This window comes from Rhinatrema bivittatum, chromosome 2 (genome assembly GCF_901001135.1).
Source record: "Rhinatrema bivittatum chromosome 2, aRhiBiv1.1, whole genome shotgun sequence".
NCBI lineage: Eukaryota > Metazoa > Chordata > Amphibia > Gymnophiona > Rhinatrematidae > Rhinatrema > Rhinatrema bivittatum.
Window position 1 is genome coordinate 89,714,758 of NC_042616.1, and position 16,864 is coordinate 89,731,621.

General features: G+C 43.4%; 1 protein-coding gene across 1 annotated transcript in view; it reads right to left on the reverse strand.

The window, feature by feature from the left end:
• Nucleotides 1–16,864, reverse strand: part of RHEB (Ras homolog, mTORC1 binding) — a 123,108-nt gene that overhangs the window by 98,773 nt on the left and 7,471 nt on the right. Inside the window, exon 2 of the mRNA XM_029588427.1 lies at nucleotides 570–641. Coding sequence (XP_029444287.1) covers nucleotides 570–641 — 72 coding nt within the window. The remainder of the gene's footprint in view (nucleotides 1–569; nucleotides 642–16,864) is intronic.

Consider the following 16,864-nt stretch of genomic DNA (forward strand, 5'->3'; position numbering starts at 1 on the left):
AGGAAAAAAAAAAAAGATTTCACCATGGGAGTAAAAGTGAACCCCTGCTTTTGAGAAAATACTATAGCCTTGCAAGTACCTTATACAACTCTTGGCAGGGGGTTCTTCAGATTTTCCTGAAATCTTCCCTTGTTTCTTTCATTGGCCTCCAAGATCCACCACTCTGCACCCATCTCTTCCAGATTCTCCCCCCCCCCCCCCACCCCACCCTGTAAGCTTGCTGTTTCTTCTCTCTCAAGACACAAGTAAGCAGTGATAAAAAAGTTTTGGGATAGCATGCTGTCTCTCCCCTCCCCCTCTTGACGTAGGTCATGGGTTGGGCTCCAGTTGCTCCTCCATCCCTCAAAAACCCTAGTCAGCTCCAAGTCTCAAACCAAGAATTACTAGGATCTCCAGGACATATATATATGAGCAGAATCCACATTGTACTCATTCATTCTCCAGCTTACCTTGGAATTTCCATTTAGAATGCACCAATATATATATTTTTTTAATTTGTTACACAATTGCTATTTTCAAGACTACAAATGAAAAAACTTCATATGTGAGAGAAGGAATGCAGTACTTACTGTTTTCTATGGTTGGATCATATGAATCAACGAACTGGCCTTCAACAAACTGAATAGTCAATGAGGATTTACCTACATGTTAAACAGAGGTAAAAATAAAGGATTTTAGCAAAGTGCAAGCTGGTTGAATAGAATAATGCATCACCATTGAAACAAAAAAAAGATTGAAGGATTTTCCCCCCCAAGCTTATTTGCAAAAAAATAAAATTTACAAGGCAGAACACACCTGCTTGGAACGGAATTGCATATTCTTATCTAACCAAAGCAGCTATTTATAGAGTTTTTTAGGCTCTTTACCAATTTAAATTAGTTTCTCATTTATGAAATATGTATAACGGAATGATATCCTGAAATGACTCAAGGCAATCACTAGCTTTTGACTGATTTTTGGCTTTTAAAGGTTTTTAATTTAAAAACAAAAACACAGAATTTTATGAACTGATATGCACAAGATCTATAAACAAATCCACAGCAACATCCTAAAGAACTCAGATTACAAAATTACTGAAGCCATGTATGGTTTTACTATTATGAATTATATTTCTAGATTTTTTTTCTCTTTGAGGAATGGTAGTGGTTATGTTTTCCATGCTTGCACTGCATAAATACCGCCTGGCTTGTTGTGGTTTCCAGTTTAGCTTTTGTCTGCACGTTTCTATTTTATGGTAACTTCTTTTGGTCCTGTAATTGTGAGCACCTGGGTTTTCTGCAAGTGTGAGGAATTCTGCTAGCACAGAGGTGGCCAACTGGCATCTCATGAGGTTATCATTCTTGTCTGCATATTTGTTTTTAATTTGTAATCACTTATTTTGTATCTGATGAGGGTTATTTTGCATGTCTAAGGTGAGGAATTCTGCTACCATGTGGTTTACATTAGATTCTTGTGAATCTAATGTAAGCATAAATTGAAAAAGGCATGTCTTTATATTTTAAAGTTCTGGTTATGTTTTGATCCATTGTATTGGTCCCCATTTTTACTGTTTGTTTCTTTATGCTATAGTTAGTTAATGAACACATTAAATTGTCTATCCCCCACCCTCCACCCCCATCCCCCAACGCAGCCGGGTTTGGCGAAACCCGGGTCCGTGTCGGGGGGGGGGGGGGGGGACGGGGACACGGGACGGACAGTTTCAAATAATTGTGCTGTTTCAAGCAACAGAGTTGCTGTTGAAAAATAAGATTTCCTTTCATTAAATTTATTTGAAGCTATGGGGACTTATTAAATCTTCTGCATCTCCCTGGATTTTGGTATTATTTAGGACTAAATACATTGCCTAGATATGGCTGATATTTAATAAATGTTAATCACCTAAGATAGATTAACTAAAGTAAAAAAGCAGCAGTGGAATGTGAGCAGAGTGTCAGAATTGGAGAGGAATTGGGCCAGAACTTGGTTGGCCCCTCCCCCAATCAAAAAGGCATTCTATTGTCCCTGTATAACACTGCAAAAATATATTTTCTAGAGTAGTCACCCATCGATCTAACAAAGCTCATGCTCTAAGAAAGGAACAGACAATTTTATTGCAATTCCTATTTTGTTAGTGTGGACACTACTAATCTGGGAATGTGAGAAAAGAAGTGTCTGAAATAGCCTAAGCTGGAGCATTCGTTCCAGATGACTTCCTCTCTAAGATAAGTCTCCCTGATGCATGAGTTCTGAAACATCAGCTGGGGTTTCTCTCTGTCATTGTATTCTTTTAATTGCGCCTTTAGATTTTATTTAACTACATTAAAAAACAAACAAACCCATAAACGGACAAACTATGCTTAAAATATCAAGACTGATATGTATGGCACCTTGCGTGGGCCATGAGTGGATAGTCGAGTCATCTGGGTCTTATACTCACCCTATCTTATAACTTTAAATCATTCTTTAATGATTACTTTCTCTTAACCTAAATCAATTAGGTAGATACTATGCCTCATCTGATGTTTGCATTTAATTTGGGGACAGTTTGTTGCAGGTCTTTTTGATCTAAAATATCCAGAGGTTGGCTCTAAATTTGGAGATGCTTGGGACAGATATGGACAGAAGTAGCAGACACTGTTAAGAGATTAAGTAAAAGACACTGGGCGAAGAGCAAGGAGTTGGTGTTTATTTAAACACATGAATTTATATACTTACGTACCCAGTGGTAGACAACCAGTCACATGTAGCTCAGCTTTTCCCAAGCTTTTCAAACCCAAGGCACACCTACATTAATGTTATCTGGCACATCAACCTTCATAGACAATACATACATGTAGAAGACTCATGGTCAAGAGGAGCTAGGGAAGCACAGAAGTCTTTTCTGACTTTTAAAAGAAAGGGAGAGAAGGGGCAGAGACATGAACTTGTCACAATGGATCAGTATCGTCTATGTACAAGTGCAGAAGACTAGAGAAATCTATGTGATGCAGGCAGCCAGACCGGTTAGTTACCTTGGCTGCCACATGTGGCTACCAAAAAGCGCCTCCAGTACTGCTGCTCCCAACACTAAGAGCAAGTCACATCCAGTGCTCAGTGCATGCTCTCCGTCTTACTCAGAAGCTTAAAAACTCAAAGGGGAAGGTCATGAGAGGAAAGATGTAGTACTGGGTGCCAAATAGAGTGGGGACCAACTAGCCATGCCCTGCATGCTGCAATTACCACACTCCATGACTCATACTGTAGCTAATAAGAACATACTAACAAGAATTGCCATACTGGGTCAGACCGAGGGTCCATCAAGTCCAGTATCCCGTTTTCAACAGTGGCTTATCCAGTTGAAGTGGTTGTACTTTGACGCTGGAGCACCCAGTCAACTGGGATCAAAAAGACGACTAAAGAGTTGTGAAGCCTGATGATGCGGCAGAGTTTTCTTGTACCGTAGTAGGCCAGAGCTCGTTAACAGTCCAAGGTGTGGAGGTTCTTTTCACTATCATTAGCATGTGGCCACAGAATAAAACATCAGCAATAGTATGGATTAAGGGGGAATGCAGATACCACTTTCAGGAGAAATTTTGAATGTATATGAGGGACCACCTTATTGTGAGAGAAAGGTGTGCAAGGTGGATAGTGGACAAGTGCTTGTAGTTCACTTACTTTGCAAACTGAGGCTACAGCCAATAAGAAGATTATCTTCAAAGGACACCATGTCCATTGGCTGTAAGGGGGCTTTCATCAACTGGGTAAGAATGGCGAGGTCCCAGGGAACTAGCAGTTTCAAGTGCCATAACCCTTTCAAGAATTTTGCCACTATATGATGTGGGAAACAGGTTTCTCTCTAGCACTCAGTAATCTGCTATGGTACTTAGGTGTACTCTGAGGATGTAGCTAGGCTGGTATCCCAAATAAGGTGCAAATTGAACAGCAACAACTCCTATTCTCAGGAGAATGGATCAAGATCATTCTTTGTTCACCAGCAGGAATAACTGTTCCACTTCAAAGCAGTGTTGTGCCTAGTTGAAGGCTTGCAAGTCTAGAGAAGAATTTGGGCAAGGACAGGTCTGCTCTTAGCGTGCTCAACATCCATGCTGTGAGACTGAGTGATTCCAGATATGGTTGAAGTAATTTGCTGTATTCTTGAGAAAGCAGAGGAGAATGTGCTCCAAGATGAACTGGAGGAAGTTGTGAAAGACTAATGAACTACACATACCAGACATGTCTGGGCCATGCTGGAGCTATGGGAATTATGGAGATGGTCTTGAAGCAGCTTCTGAATTGTCATTATTAAGAGGCAGGGGTTACAAAGTCTACACCAGGCTTTAGCCTGAATTATTAAAGCATCCCGAGCAATTCAAAGTTCACTAGGCACAATGGAGCAAAACTTTAAGATGTTCCGATTGCACTCCATCACAAACAGATCTATCCATGGATAACCCCACAACTCGAAGACTTTGACTATCATGGATTGACTGATGGACCATTCGCGAGGCTGGAACACTTGCTGAGGCAGCCCACTAATATATTTGACACTCCTAAAAAGGCTTGTGGCCTGAAGGTTGGCACGATAATAGATTGCCCACCACTAAATCTCCAGCATCTCTTGACAGTTGCCAACAGCCAGGTCATCCCTGCTTGTTGACAAAACATGACAGCCTGGTTGCTGGGTTGAATTAAGATGCTCTTCCTTTAAGGGGAGATGCGTGAACATTGAGCACATTTATCACTCTGAGCTCAAGAAGATAGATTTGAAGATGTTTCTTCAAGAGACCAGGTGCCCCAAGTGACAGGACAAGATATGCGCACCCCCAAATTTGGTGGAGACATCTGTTGCTAAAGTGATCTGGCAGGGAAGAGGTCAAAGTGTTTGGTGGGGCTCCATCTCAAAGTAAATAAGGAAGAGCCACCAGTGAAACTACAGTTTCATTGGCTGAGAGATCAATATTACCATATTTGGGACTAAACTGATCATATTGTTTGCATATGAAGACATATGTAGGCAAGTCAAGGGCACTACATGAATCACCACTGCCATGTGGCAGCAGATAACTAATATTTGACAAGCTGTGCAGTATTGAATGGACAGAAGAAATTAAGCAGCTCAGCATTTGGGCTGCGTCAGAGGCAGGTAGAACACTGTTATAAGGAAATCTATCCATACCCCGATGAACTGGATTCACTGGGTTGGAGTCTGAGAAATCTATACAGAGTTAACAAAAAGTCTGAGAGTCTGTAGTAAACATCGTGGTGTGATGAGCTTACAATGCTCCCTCTGGGGAGGATGCTGTTATCAGCCAGTTATACAGACAGGGGAAGACCTGGATGCCTGAACATCTTAAGTGAAACACTACTACTGTGTGGCACTTAAAGATGCAGTGAGCAGCTTGATAGGCCAAACAGGAGTACTTTGTACTGGTAATAAGAACAACCCGGCTTGAAATGAAGGATGGATAGGGTTGTGTACATGTGTCCCTAAGATTCAGTGAACACATCCAATCTGTTTTTTGGAGAAAAGGGAAGTATGGAGATAAAAGTTCATTTTGAACTTGTCCCAGCAGAGATGGCTGTTCAGGAATCAAGTCCAGAATAGGTCACAACCCACCCAATTTCTTGGAAATAGAACCCCTGGTTTGTTTACAAAGTTGGGATTTTCTCTAAGTCTTGCTGCTGGAGAAGAGTAGGTTTCCATGCAAAATGAAGAAGCTCAGACTGATCATGGAGTGAAGGTGTGAGACACAAGACAGGGGATTTGTGAAAAATTTAAGTGGTAACCAGCATGTGCAATCTTTAAGATCCATTTATCCATTGTGATTTGGCACCATGTTGCCAGGAAGGACTGAATTCTCTTCCAACCAGAGTGGGAAATTGTTGGGGGAACCAGGATAAAAAAAAACCCCAACAACTTGGACCTGGTTTAGGTTGGGCCTATTGAGATAATTTCACTTTGTCTGTATTCTTTGTTGAGATCAACCAGTTATTGATGGTATCTATTTGGCTATAGAGGAGGCAGACCATACTGAAGGAACAATAAGGGTATCTAAGATAGCAAGGTCTTCTGTAAAAGAGGTCAACAAGGTACAGACAGAGGGTCTGTTGTAGACTATAGCATTGGTCTGCCACATTTTAGTCTGGTTTATATCAATGTCTCAAAACAGATCATCTCCTAAACAAGGAAAGCCCACTAGCTTCTCATGAACATCTTTCCCATATGCTACTGGCTCAGAGCCACACTATACGCCTAGCTCCAATGGAAGCCGCTGAGGTTATTGCCACAGAGTCGAAAAACTCAAGATTGCAAGAGATGCCAAATAACTTCTCCATGATGTGGAATAAGCTATGGCAAGATTCTCTCCAGCTTTTGATCACATGAAAGGCTTCAGTTTTTGTATATAGTCATGGATATATTGGACTTTGTAGAACCAATAGTAACCCATACAGGCAGTGAACATGGAACCCTGAAATTTTTTTTTTTTTTTTTTTCCCCAAAGTTGACCAGGAGCTTGTGATCTTTTATGTAGTGAGTGAATATAACTCAGTCTTTTTGACTCTCAAATATTGTTTCAACCACTACGGACTGATGTGGTACTTGTGCAATTCTGTAGCTCAGATTTCTGCATTTATTATTTGAGGTGATGCCAAATATGGCCATCTCCTACATCTTCATCTGCAGTGTATCCATAAGGGCATGTGTTGGGAGCACCATGGGTTCAGAAGGAATACCTAAAATATCGAGCAAGACCTTCTGTTTGAGAAAGTTTGTCTTTTTGAACTTTAAAGTGTAGGGCTGTGTCAAATTTTTTTCATGAATTTGGAGTAGAAGAGATCGGGAGGAGATTAGTCATATAGCTCCAGTGGCAGGTCGGAAGGCATGCTCATGAAGCTTCCAGGTGAATCCACTGGAGTGACCACTTTTCCACAACTCTTCCAAAGACTGAGGTGATAGAGGCAGGATCATTGGATTTAAGAGGGAAGTAATGGTTGAGCAACTCCTGAATGTGAAGTTGCTGTAACCAATGATGAAAAGCCATGGACGAGGATCCAGCCGTAGCAGTGAGGTAGAAATTGCAGTACGAGTATGATTGACGGAAGTATCGCAGTAAAAAAATGAAGGCAAGGAAAAAGATGATGTGGATTCCCTAGAAAAACAAAAACAGTCTTTACTGTCTGTCATCTGATCATTTGCTTGTATATTTCTCGGATGCCTTGTTGGAGGAGGGGCATCTTAACTCAGATACCAGAATGGGCACTTGCTCCACAATGTGAGGTCTGTTAAACGAGAAAGGCTCAATTGAACAGATCGGATCTGGGGTTTCCGGACCTAAACCTTCTGATAGCAACTGTGAAACCTGTAGCAGTGTGGTGATAGGTGCAGAAACTGACCCATCACTGAAGTGCCTTTGCAGCATAGAGCTGAGAGGATAAGGCCACATGCAGAAAGTGGGACTCCAGAAGTCATGGAGGCATAGGATGTTTAAATTCAGTGGTATAATCAGAGGTGGTTGGATAAACTTCTCTGAAATGTTTAGATCCCCAGCAAGAAGAGGCAGAATATGTCGAGGTGGTGCACTCTGATCAGTGAGGGGTCAGTTTGTATGCCCTGTGTATTAGAGAGGCACAGAATAGAGTGGTAAATCAGGCTAAATCAGGCTGATCATGTTACAACAGCATATTAAAATCTGCACCAATGCATCATACTGCAAAGGGATGTGCACAAGTACATCGATACACTGTGTCAATTTGGTGCTCCATACAGCTTTGATAATTCTGGCACCAAATGCTGACACATAGTGCATTACTTGTATTGGATACTGCGATGTACCTTGTCACAGTGCATCGATTCACCTTCTTCAGTGCTACATGCATTGGATGAATTGATGCATTATGCACGTACCTGTATTTTCTTCGATTCATCTTGCTTATATGCTGTCAATGCACCTCAATGCTTTTGCTTTTTTGGTGCAGAGGGAAGTTCCTATGAATGGTGCCCACTTGGTCTTTGACATGTCAGTCCTTAGTGTTTGACCCCATGGCTTGAGCCAATGGGGGAGTTTTGGAGGAGCTACAGCTAGACTCCCTTCATCGCAATGTCTCCAAGTAGGCATTCCAGGAGGAGAATTTACTCATATGTCACTTGGCCCAGCATTGGGCCAAGTGACATATGAGTCCACAGGGACATCAGTCTGCAGACCAGGCAGTTAGCCTGATGATGATCTGGGCCTAAGCAGCTATTGTAGAGCTCATGACCAACTAATAGTCATTATGTGATCACAGGCACAATTTAAGCTATTGATCATACGTTTTTTCTTTTCAGACAAGGCTGAAGGAAATGGTTCTTGAAGTTTGACTAAGGGGATGGACTCCACAATTTTTTTTTTCCTTGTAGAAATGAAAAAGTGCTTTTGGGGGATGCTTCAGAGGCAGTGAGGCAACAAAAAAATTGAGAAAAAAAGATAAATGAAAATTGAAAGCAAATTGAGGAGCGAGAAGAGTACACATCCGTGCTTTTATGCAGACAAAAAAAAAAAAAAAAAAGAAGATTAAAGGTCTCGAGGCAACACCCACACACAGGAGTTCCTGCATATGATCAGTGGAGCTAAAAGTTCTATTAGCTTGGAGAGGAGAGTCTTTTAGTGCCACTGGATGACATCACCCCACATATCTTGGGTGATTCAGATTACTTATCAATGGAAAATAGCTTTTTCACTCTATTTCTGAAACTTTTTCACTAAAAAATAAAAAAAAATTGAACATATATATAGGGCTGATGATCAACTGGAACTGTTGAGTTATTTCATCAGGAGATTATAAAAACATTTATAATATAAACATTTTTATTTTAATAAATAAAATGAAATTCAGGCAAGAAAGCGATTATGAAAAACCTTTGTAATACATGTGCCAGTTCAAACTGCTTATTGTGAGAGAGGCTATCAAACCCAAGTTAGCAGGTGGAGGAAAAAAAAAAGCCAATCTTATGGCAAATGAGATTTACAGACATGCCAAATCTGGATGCACAATTTTCAAAGATTTGTATCTTGTGGCTTGTGTTCCAAACCACTACTATACAGATCACCGGGACAGCTATTTTCAAATAATCTTTGTGAAGAATAGCTCCCAGGCTAACGTTTTTGGCCACATATCAAAACCTTAAATGAAGGAGATCTAACACTGCTGTACTAATGTTAACATTTGTTCTTTTGTTTTCTTGGTAAAAAATTTATTTTTATAAGCTCAATATAGGTACTTTAAAGACAAGAGTATACCCAAAGGTTTGAGAGAGAATTTATTACCGACCACAAGTTACAAGGCAGTAGCAATATATACATGTACATACTATGCTCTCATTTTCTAAACTGTTGTAAATAAAGAACAATAAGCCTCAGTATACTTCAAAGTTTGTTATGAAAAAACCAGAAAGAAAAAAGACAAACCAGTACAGTCTGAATGGACTACGATAAGTGGCAGTCAATGTCTGAACCACCACTACCATCAATACTGAAAGAGGAAAAAAATCTGGCAACCTAAAAGTGAGGCATTAAATTAATATTGCTTTAATATATGTGGAATGATTAAATTTAAAATGTGCTTTTTGTAATCTTGCTAGAGCTATTCCAAAAAAAGGAGCTGACAAATCAGAAATGAAGACAAGAAAAAACAAATTCTTAGTCTAGAAGACCAAGTTTGCTTACTGTAAACTGTGTTTTCCGTAGAGAGCAGATGAATTAGCCATGCTGTCTGGGATGTCTTCTGGTCCTGTAGGTGGCGGAGCTCTCAAAGTAAAGATCTGAATCTTGCTGTAGTATGCTCCTGCTTGGCACCTCCCCTGCTTCCCTCAGTCTCCTCAGTTCATGACTAAGCAGATGAAAATGGTAGCATGAACTGTCCGGGGAGGTGGGAGGGTCAGCATGGCTAATTCATCTGCTATCTACGGAACACACCATTTACGGTAAGCAAACTTGCTCTTTTCCCGTAGATAAGTAGCATGAATTAACCATGCTGTCTGGGAGTCCCCAGCTGGTGGCTTGAGAGACATTTTTGATCTTGTCTGTTATGAGTTTCATTATGCGCTCAAGACAGTGGAGAAAGTATGCGGACAGTTCCTTGTTTGGTTCTTTGCATCAGGAAGTGCCCGCTGTGAGCTTTTCCAAGCAGTAGTGGGTGGTGAAAGTATATAGCGAGAACCAGGTTGCAGCTTTGCAAATGTCCAGAATGGGCACGTCACGCAGGTGCGCTATGGAAGCCGCCATAGCACAGACCTGGTGTGCTTTAGGTGATGAAGCTAAGGACTGAGCGTTTCTGGTAGCAGAATCGTATGCAGTTTGAGATCCATGTTGACAGTGTTCTCTTGGAAACAGGTAGTGCTGGAGCATTAGGGTTAAGAGAGAAAAAGCCGCGATACTGTTATCGGAAGCTGTCCTTTGTTTATAGTAAGCGAGTACCCGCTTACAATCCAGTGTGTAGTCTACGTTCTGCGTCATTGCTATGAGGCTTAGGGAAAAAGGTTGGAATAGTGATAGACTGGTTGAGGTGGAAAGATGAAACCACCTTAGGGAGGAAGGTGGGATGTGTACGTAATGTGACCTTGTTGTGAAAGAATTCCAGATATGGAGAATAGTGTACCAGGGCTTGTAGCTCACCGACACGTCTCGCACAGGTAAGTGCTACCAGAAAGAGTACTTTCCAGGAAAGGAATCTGGGATGACAAGTATCCAGAGGTTCAAAGGGTGGTAACATGAGTTCTTCTAGCACAATGTTTAAGTCCCAAGGTATGGGGGGGGGGGGGGGCTTTTGGATCGGTGGGCGTAGACGTAGCACACCTTTCATAAAATCTCAAAATGAAGGGATGAGAGGATATTGATGTGTCATTGTACAGAGTGATAACGCTATGTCACTTAGGTGGACTGACTGAGGCTAGCCCTTTTTGGTAGAGTAAATGATGGTATGCCAATAGTCATTCTGGAAGACAGGTGAGTGGGTCCATTCTGCTGTCCGAGCACCAAGTGGCATACCATGCCCATTTCAGTCTTTAATTTCTCACGGAGGGCTTTATAGAAGAGATCAGAATATCTTGGAGCTGAAGTGACAGATCTAGGCCTTAGAATAACAGCCTTTCGATCTCCACGCCGTGAGATTCAGAGAGGATGCAGGATGGAGCCTCCTTCTTGGGTGAGGGTTGCTTCCCAGGGGAAACAGTTGGTCCACAGATAGTTTAATCAGGTACGTGTACCATGGCTGTCTGAGCCACGCTGGAGTGATTAGAATGAGATCTGCGTTGTCTGTGATACATTTCTGCACCAAGAGAGATATCAGCGGTATTGAGGGGTAAGGCATTCAGCAGACCATCCGTCCAGTGTGAGAAATACATCCTGCGCTAGTCTCAGGGAGCTTGGATATACAGAGCAGAAAGTATGAACCTTGCAGATGTGCTCTATAGCGAAGAGGTTGATGCGTGGCCAGCCCCAGATGTGAAAAATGTTTGAGTGCCACATCTTGATGAAGTTCCCATTCGAGGGAATGAAATATTCTGCTTAGTTTGTCCGCCCTGGCATTGTTGATGCCAGGTAGGTAGGTAGGTGGCCTGTAGGGTAATGGATTTTTTGTTTGCCCATTCCAGGATTTGTATTGCTTCCTTGCATAGGGTCCAGGAACCAGACCCTCCTTTGTTTATGTAGAACATGGCCACCTGATTGTCTGTGGACCATGACTGTTTTCCCCTCTAGTGTTGCCTCGAACAGCATTTCAAATTGCTCTCAGTTCCAGTAGATTGATTTGATGTGTGCACTCCCAGGCGGACCATAGACCCTGAGTTTGCAAGTGGATTAGGTGAGTGCCCCATCCTTTGGTGGATGCGCCTGTGGTGAGTCTGATGTGATGGGCTGGGGGGTTTGCAGTGGGGTTCCCACTGAGAGCTGTTGATGTCAACCACCAGTCCAAGTCCTGCTTCATGCTGGGCATGATGGTAACTACCACAGACTGTTGCAGAACAGATTCCATTGCAGATGCCGCATGTGGAGACCTGCATAGATAGCTGCCACCATATGATGCAGGAGTGTTAAGATCTGGCAAGCAAGGGCAGTGGAAGACTGATGCAGGTGGTGTGCGAGTATTGTCAAATTGATCACTCAGGCCTCAGGAAGGAAGGCCCTGTCCATGGAGGTGTCTATATGGGCTCGAGTGGGTTGCAGGTTCAATTTTTCATAGTTGATCATTAGGCCCAAGCCATCTAGGCATTTGATGGTAGTAATGAAATTGGCTACTGGTAGCACCCAGCCAATCATCCAGATAGAGAAATATTTGGATTCCTTGTTGTCTAAGGTGAACCACCGCTACTGCTAGACATTTGGTGAAAACTCTGGGAGCATCTTGTACTGAAAGTGGCAGCCAGTGGCCATAAAGCAGAGGTACCGGTATGTGGGAATAAGCATCCTTGAGGTCCAGGGAACACATCCAATCGCTGGGTTGGAAGAATGGACTTAAAGTGTCACCTTGAATTTTTTCGTCAAATGTTTGTTGAGTGCTCGGAGATCCAGGATGGGACGTAACCCTCCTGATTTCTTGGGTATGAGAAGTATTGGGAATAGAATAATTTGTGAAACTGTAGTACAGGCAGTTCGTGGATGCATTGCTGTTTAAGTTGTTGATCTCCAGGTGCATTTGATCGTAGTGCGCAGGTAGGTGTCTTGTACACACTAGGTGTAGAGTGGGGGGAATGGATTGGAAGTTGAGGGAGTAACCTTCTTGTATTATTCGTAATACCCAGAGGTCTGTTGTGATGGCCTCCCATGCAGGTAGGAAATGGGTCAACCTGCCCCCAACTGGGAGTGGTAGTGGTGGGTTTGAGTTCCCTAAAAACAGTGTGATGTTTCGGGGGATTTGGATCCTGTGCTGTCAGAGATTGCTTCGGATTACGCTGATGCTGTCTAGCCCCTTGTGTTTGTGAAGACTGAGGGCGAGAGGTAGAATAGTGTGGTGGCCATGAAGCAGGATAAGATCTGAAGGGCCGGCGTTGATATGATGGCTTGTAGCAAGACAAAATACCGCCTGGAGGATGAAAGGTCAAATGGAGAAGTTAGAGACACAACTGCCAGTTTTTGTTCCTTTAAATTGAGCTGTCTCCCGGAATTGGTCACCAAACAGATTATTGGGTAGACAGGGCAGGTCTGCTAATTTTTAGGGCACATCCTTTTGTATGGCACTAGCTCGTAGCCATGCAAGTTGTTGAGCCGCGATAGCGTTGGTTGTGGATTTTGAAGATCTCAAAACCCTTGCACACTGTACATATTAGATGACGAAGTCCTTCCTCCATATGGTGGAACTTGTCAGGGAGTTGCTGGTCCGGAGATGCTTCCTGAAGTCTATGTTTCAATGATTGTAAACACTCAAATAGGTACTGGGTGATTATAAACTGATGTTGTATTTTAGTGTAAAGCATTCCCAATTGGTATGCTCTTTTCCTGAAGTCATCCATGTATTTCAAATCTTTCCCAGGAGGGGTATTCGAATGAAGGCGAGACTAGCTTTTTGCATAGCCGACTTGACAACTACTGAACCATGTGGTAATTGTTGATGCAAATAAGAAGATTGTCGCATTCTGAATTTAAGCTCATACTTCCTAGAAGTGGGAGGGCCTGATAGGGGGGTCTCCCAGGATCTCTTCATGACTGAATACAGTATGTCGTGTAATGGATGAGCAGTAGGTTCTGCTGGGCTCTCATATTTTTAGGAGGCCAAGTACATCCGCTCTTGGATCCTGAACCTTTTTTGTTTCAACATTCAGTCGTTTTCCTAACCTCTCGAGGAACTTAGAATAAGTCAGATCCTCTGGAGGAGAGAGACTGGTTCTGGTTGTTCCTCCGGGGAGTCAGAAGGGTATCCTGTTGAGGAACCTGGTCTCCAAGATAAGGAGGAGGTTGTTGAGCTGCAGGCCCCAGACTGGGCCTGTCCTGTGAAGATCTTGGAGCGTCTTGTGGTGTTTCTGGTAGACGTCCACTTTGAGTCGCTACTGTGGCCAAGAATTGCGAGAGAATCAAAGAGATATGCAACATCACCTGCGAGGCTAATGTGTCCTGGGGTGGTATGTCAGGTTGAAGTGACACACCCCTTGGTGGAGCTCGCGGCAGTAGGATGGGTTGCTCCGTCTCTGAATCTGGAGTTCTGGGCAACACTGATGTCTTTGCCTTCTTTTGTAAGGGCTTGTAGAGGCTCGATGTTAGAGATGTTGAGGATGCTGGAGAGGCATCTGGGGAAGAAGACAGAACATCCGCGTCAAGTATCAGGAGAGGTATTATTCTTTTTGCCTCGTGACTCGATATGTGCTTCTCTGGTGGTTTTGATGATGTCTGCATTGATGGAGTTGATGGTGCTTCGGAGCTGTCTTTCTTCGATGATTTGTGAACATGCTTCGAGCCCGAAACATGGCTCCCACTGCCAGCACTGGAGCCCTGATGCCGGTCGACAACTATGTCTTTGACGCATTAGGTGCAACCCCTGCACCGTGCAGAGACTATGGTACTTTCTTCATGTCAACGCACTTGAAGCGTGAGGCCCACCAAAGCAGCCTGTGGATGCATCGATGCTTTTGAAGGACGGGGGGGGGGTCCCAGGAAGGATCGAGCAGACTCCTCTGAGAGGGCATACGATCCCGAAGCAGCTTCTTAATTTTTGTATTCTGGCTGCTCTCTGCCTCTGGGCTCATGGTGACATGCGGCTGTAGTCCCTGCAGTTAGCCTGATCGTGGTTTGGTCCCAGGCAAATAAAGCAGTGGGTATGACAGTCTGTAATGGACATGATCTTCCTGCACTGACAGAATTTGAATCCCGGTGGTAATGGCATTTTCTGTCATTCGATGGAAAACTGATGAAAATGTAGTTAAGCCTAACTGCAATTAATGGAGGCAGTGAAAAACTTTAATTTTATTTACAAACTTCACAGAAACTGTGTGATGAGACCCAAGAGCGCCACGTGCTGTTAGGTCATGGAAAAGAAACTGACTGAGGGAAGCGGGACAGGTGCCAAGCAGGTACACACTACAGCAAGACTCAGATCTTTACTTTGAGAGCTCCGCCACCTATAAGACCGGAGGACATCCCAGACAGCATAGCTAATTCATGGCATGGCAGCAGTTCTACCTTGCAGACACACTGTAAATTAATCTAACATTTGTGTGTGCTATTTGATAATTTAAGAAGCTCAGTATGTACTGGATTTAAGCATGCAACTTATACAGCATAAGATGGAGTTTTAAGTTTCACTATTTTTTGGTATCACTTTAAAATCCTTAAAAAGCAACACCTGGCAGTCAGATGAACACAGAACTGAGATCTAGTATTTGGGGGAAGGGAGCATTTGCTATAAATTCCTAGGTAGTTCAATTACATAATGAATGTTATCTCTCATGGGCAAAATGAAGTTAAGCAGAGTTGCTTACTGTAACAGGTGTTCTCCAAGGACAGCAGTATGTTAGTCCTCACACATGGGTGACATTAGATGGAGTCCAGCACAGAACTTTTTCAAAGATTCTACAACTCTCAAACAAGCCCTACTGAGCAAATGCAGCTGTAGTCACCCTGCCCCCTGACAGTGAGGACCCCAGCCCTGGAGGCTCACATCTGTCGTGAGGACCAGACAGATCTGAGGGGACAGGGGTACACAGTTGTCCAAATAAGCTTCTTGCAGCCACCACTGGAGCCAAGAGCATACTTCCATCGGTAAGTGGAGGTGAACTGAAAAGTCTTGAGAAAGTAGGTTCCAACGAGCTAGCAAGAAGCATTGAAGTGGTCACATGTATGCCCTCACCCACTGCACTACCTTCCTGGGTTGCCGCCATCAAACAGAGGATTTGAAGATAGCTCCACACAGTCTGGCATATCATGTTCAGACACTTTGGACAACTTCCTTAGCCTCGTGGTCAGAAGTCCTTGCCCTGCTTGATGTTGAACTGGATTCCCAGATATTCGTGGACTAGGAGGGTTTGAGACTGCTTTTGTCCAGGTTTACGACCAGAGTTCCTGAAGCAAGGAGATCACTCTGTTGGGTCACCCAGAGACTCTTGCCCAGCTTAACCACTCATCCAAGTACTTGTGCACCAGGATTCCCTCTTTTCTCAATGCTGCCACTACAACTACCATAACAATGAAAAATGTTCTGGAGGCAGTGGCAAGGCCAAAGGGCCTGGAAAGGAAAATGGCAACCCAGTACCACAAGGCATAGGAAACTATGTTCTTGCTAGACTGGAATATGTAGGTAGGCCTTGGATAGGTCCAGGGAGTTTACAAACTGATTATATGGCCATTATCAAGGAGTAGTGTTTCCATGTGGAAATAAATCACGCAGATGTCTGACGCTCTTGATATCCAGGATTGGGGAGGGGGGGGGGGGGGCACAACAGGAACCTTCCTTCTTGGGTACAATGAAATAGATAGAATAATGCCCTGTATTTTCCTGGGGAACAGGTACTGGGATTATAGCCCTCATCATAAGGAGCCTTAACAGAGTAGTCTCCACCGCTTGCTTCTTGTGCTGGGAGTGGCAACAAGATATCATGACTATGTCCCGAGGAATGCAGCGAAATTCCAGTGCTTATCCTTCTTGTATGACCTCCAGTACCCATTTGTCCAAAGTGATCTCTGTCCCTCTTCTACCAACAGTGGGTTGTCAACCCCCTATCTCCTTGTTCCGAGTGTGGGTCGGCAAAAACTTCATGATTGGGGGGGGGGGGGGGGGGGGTGGGGTTGGAACAAACATGAACCAGAGCCTGACCCCTCTTGGGCTGCATCTCCAAAAAGACAAACCTCCCAAAGGACAGAGACCTCTGAAATGTCGAGTTTCTTTAGGGTGAAAGCATTGGGAGCCCCTGGATTAACCCCTCAGGGTGAGGAGTGACGTAACTGCT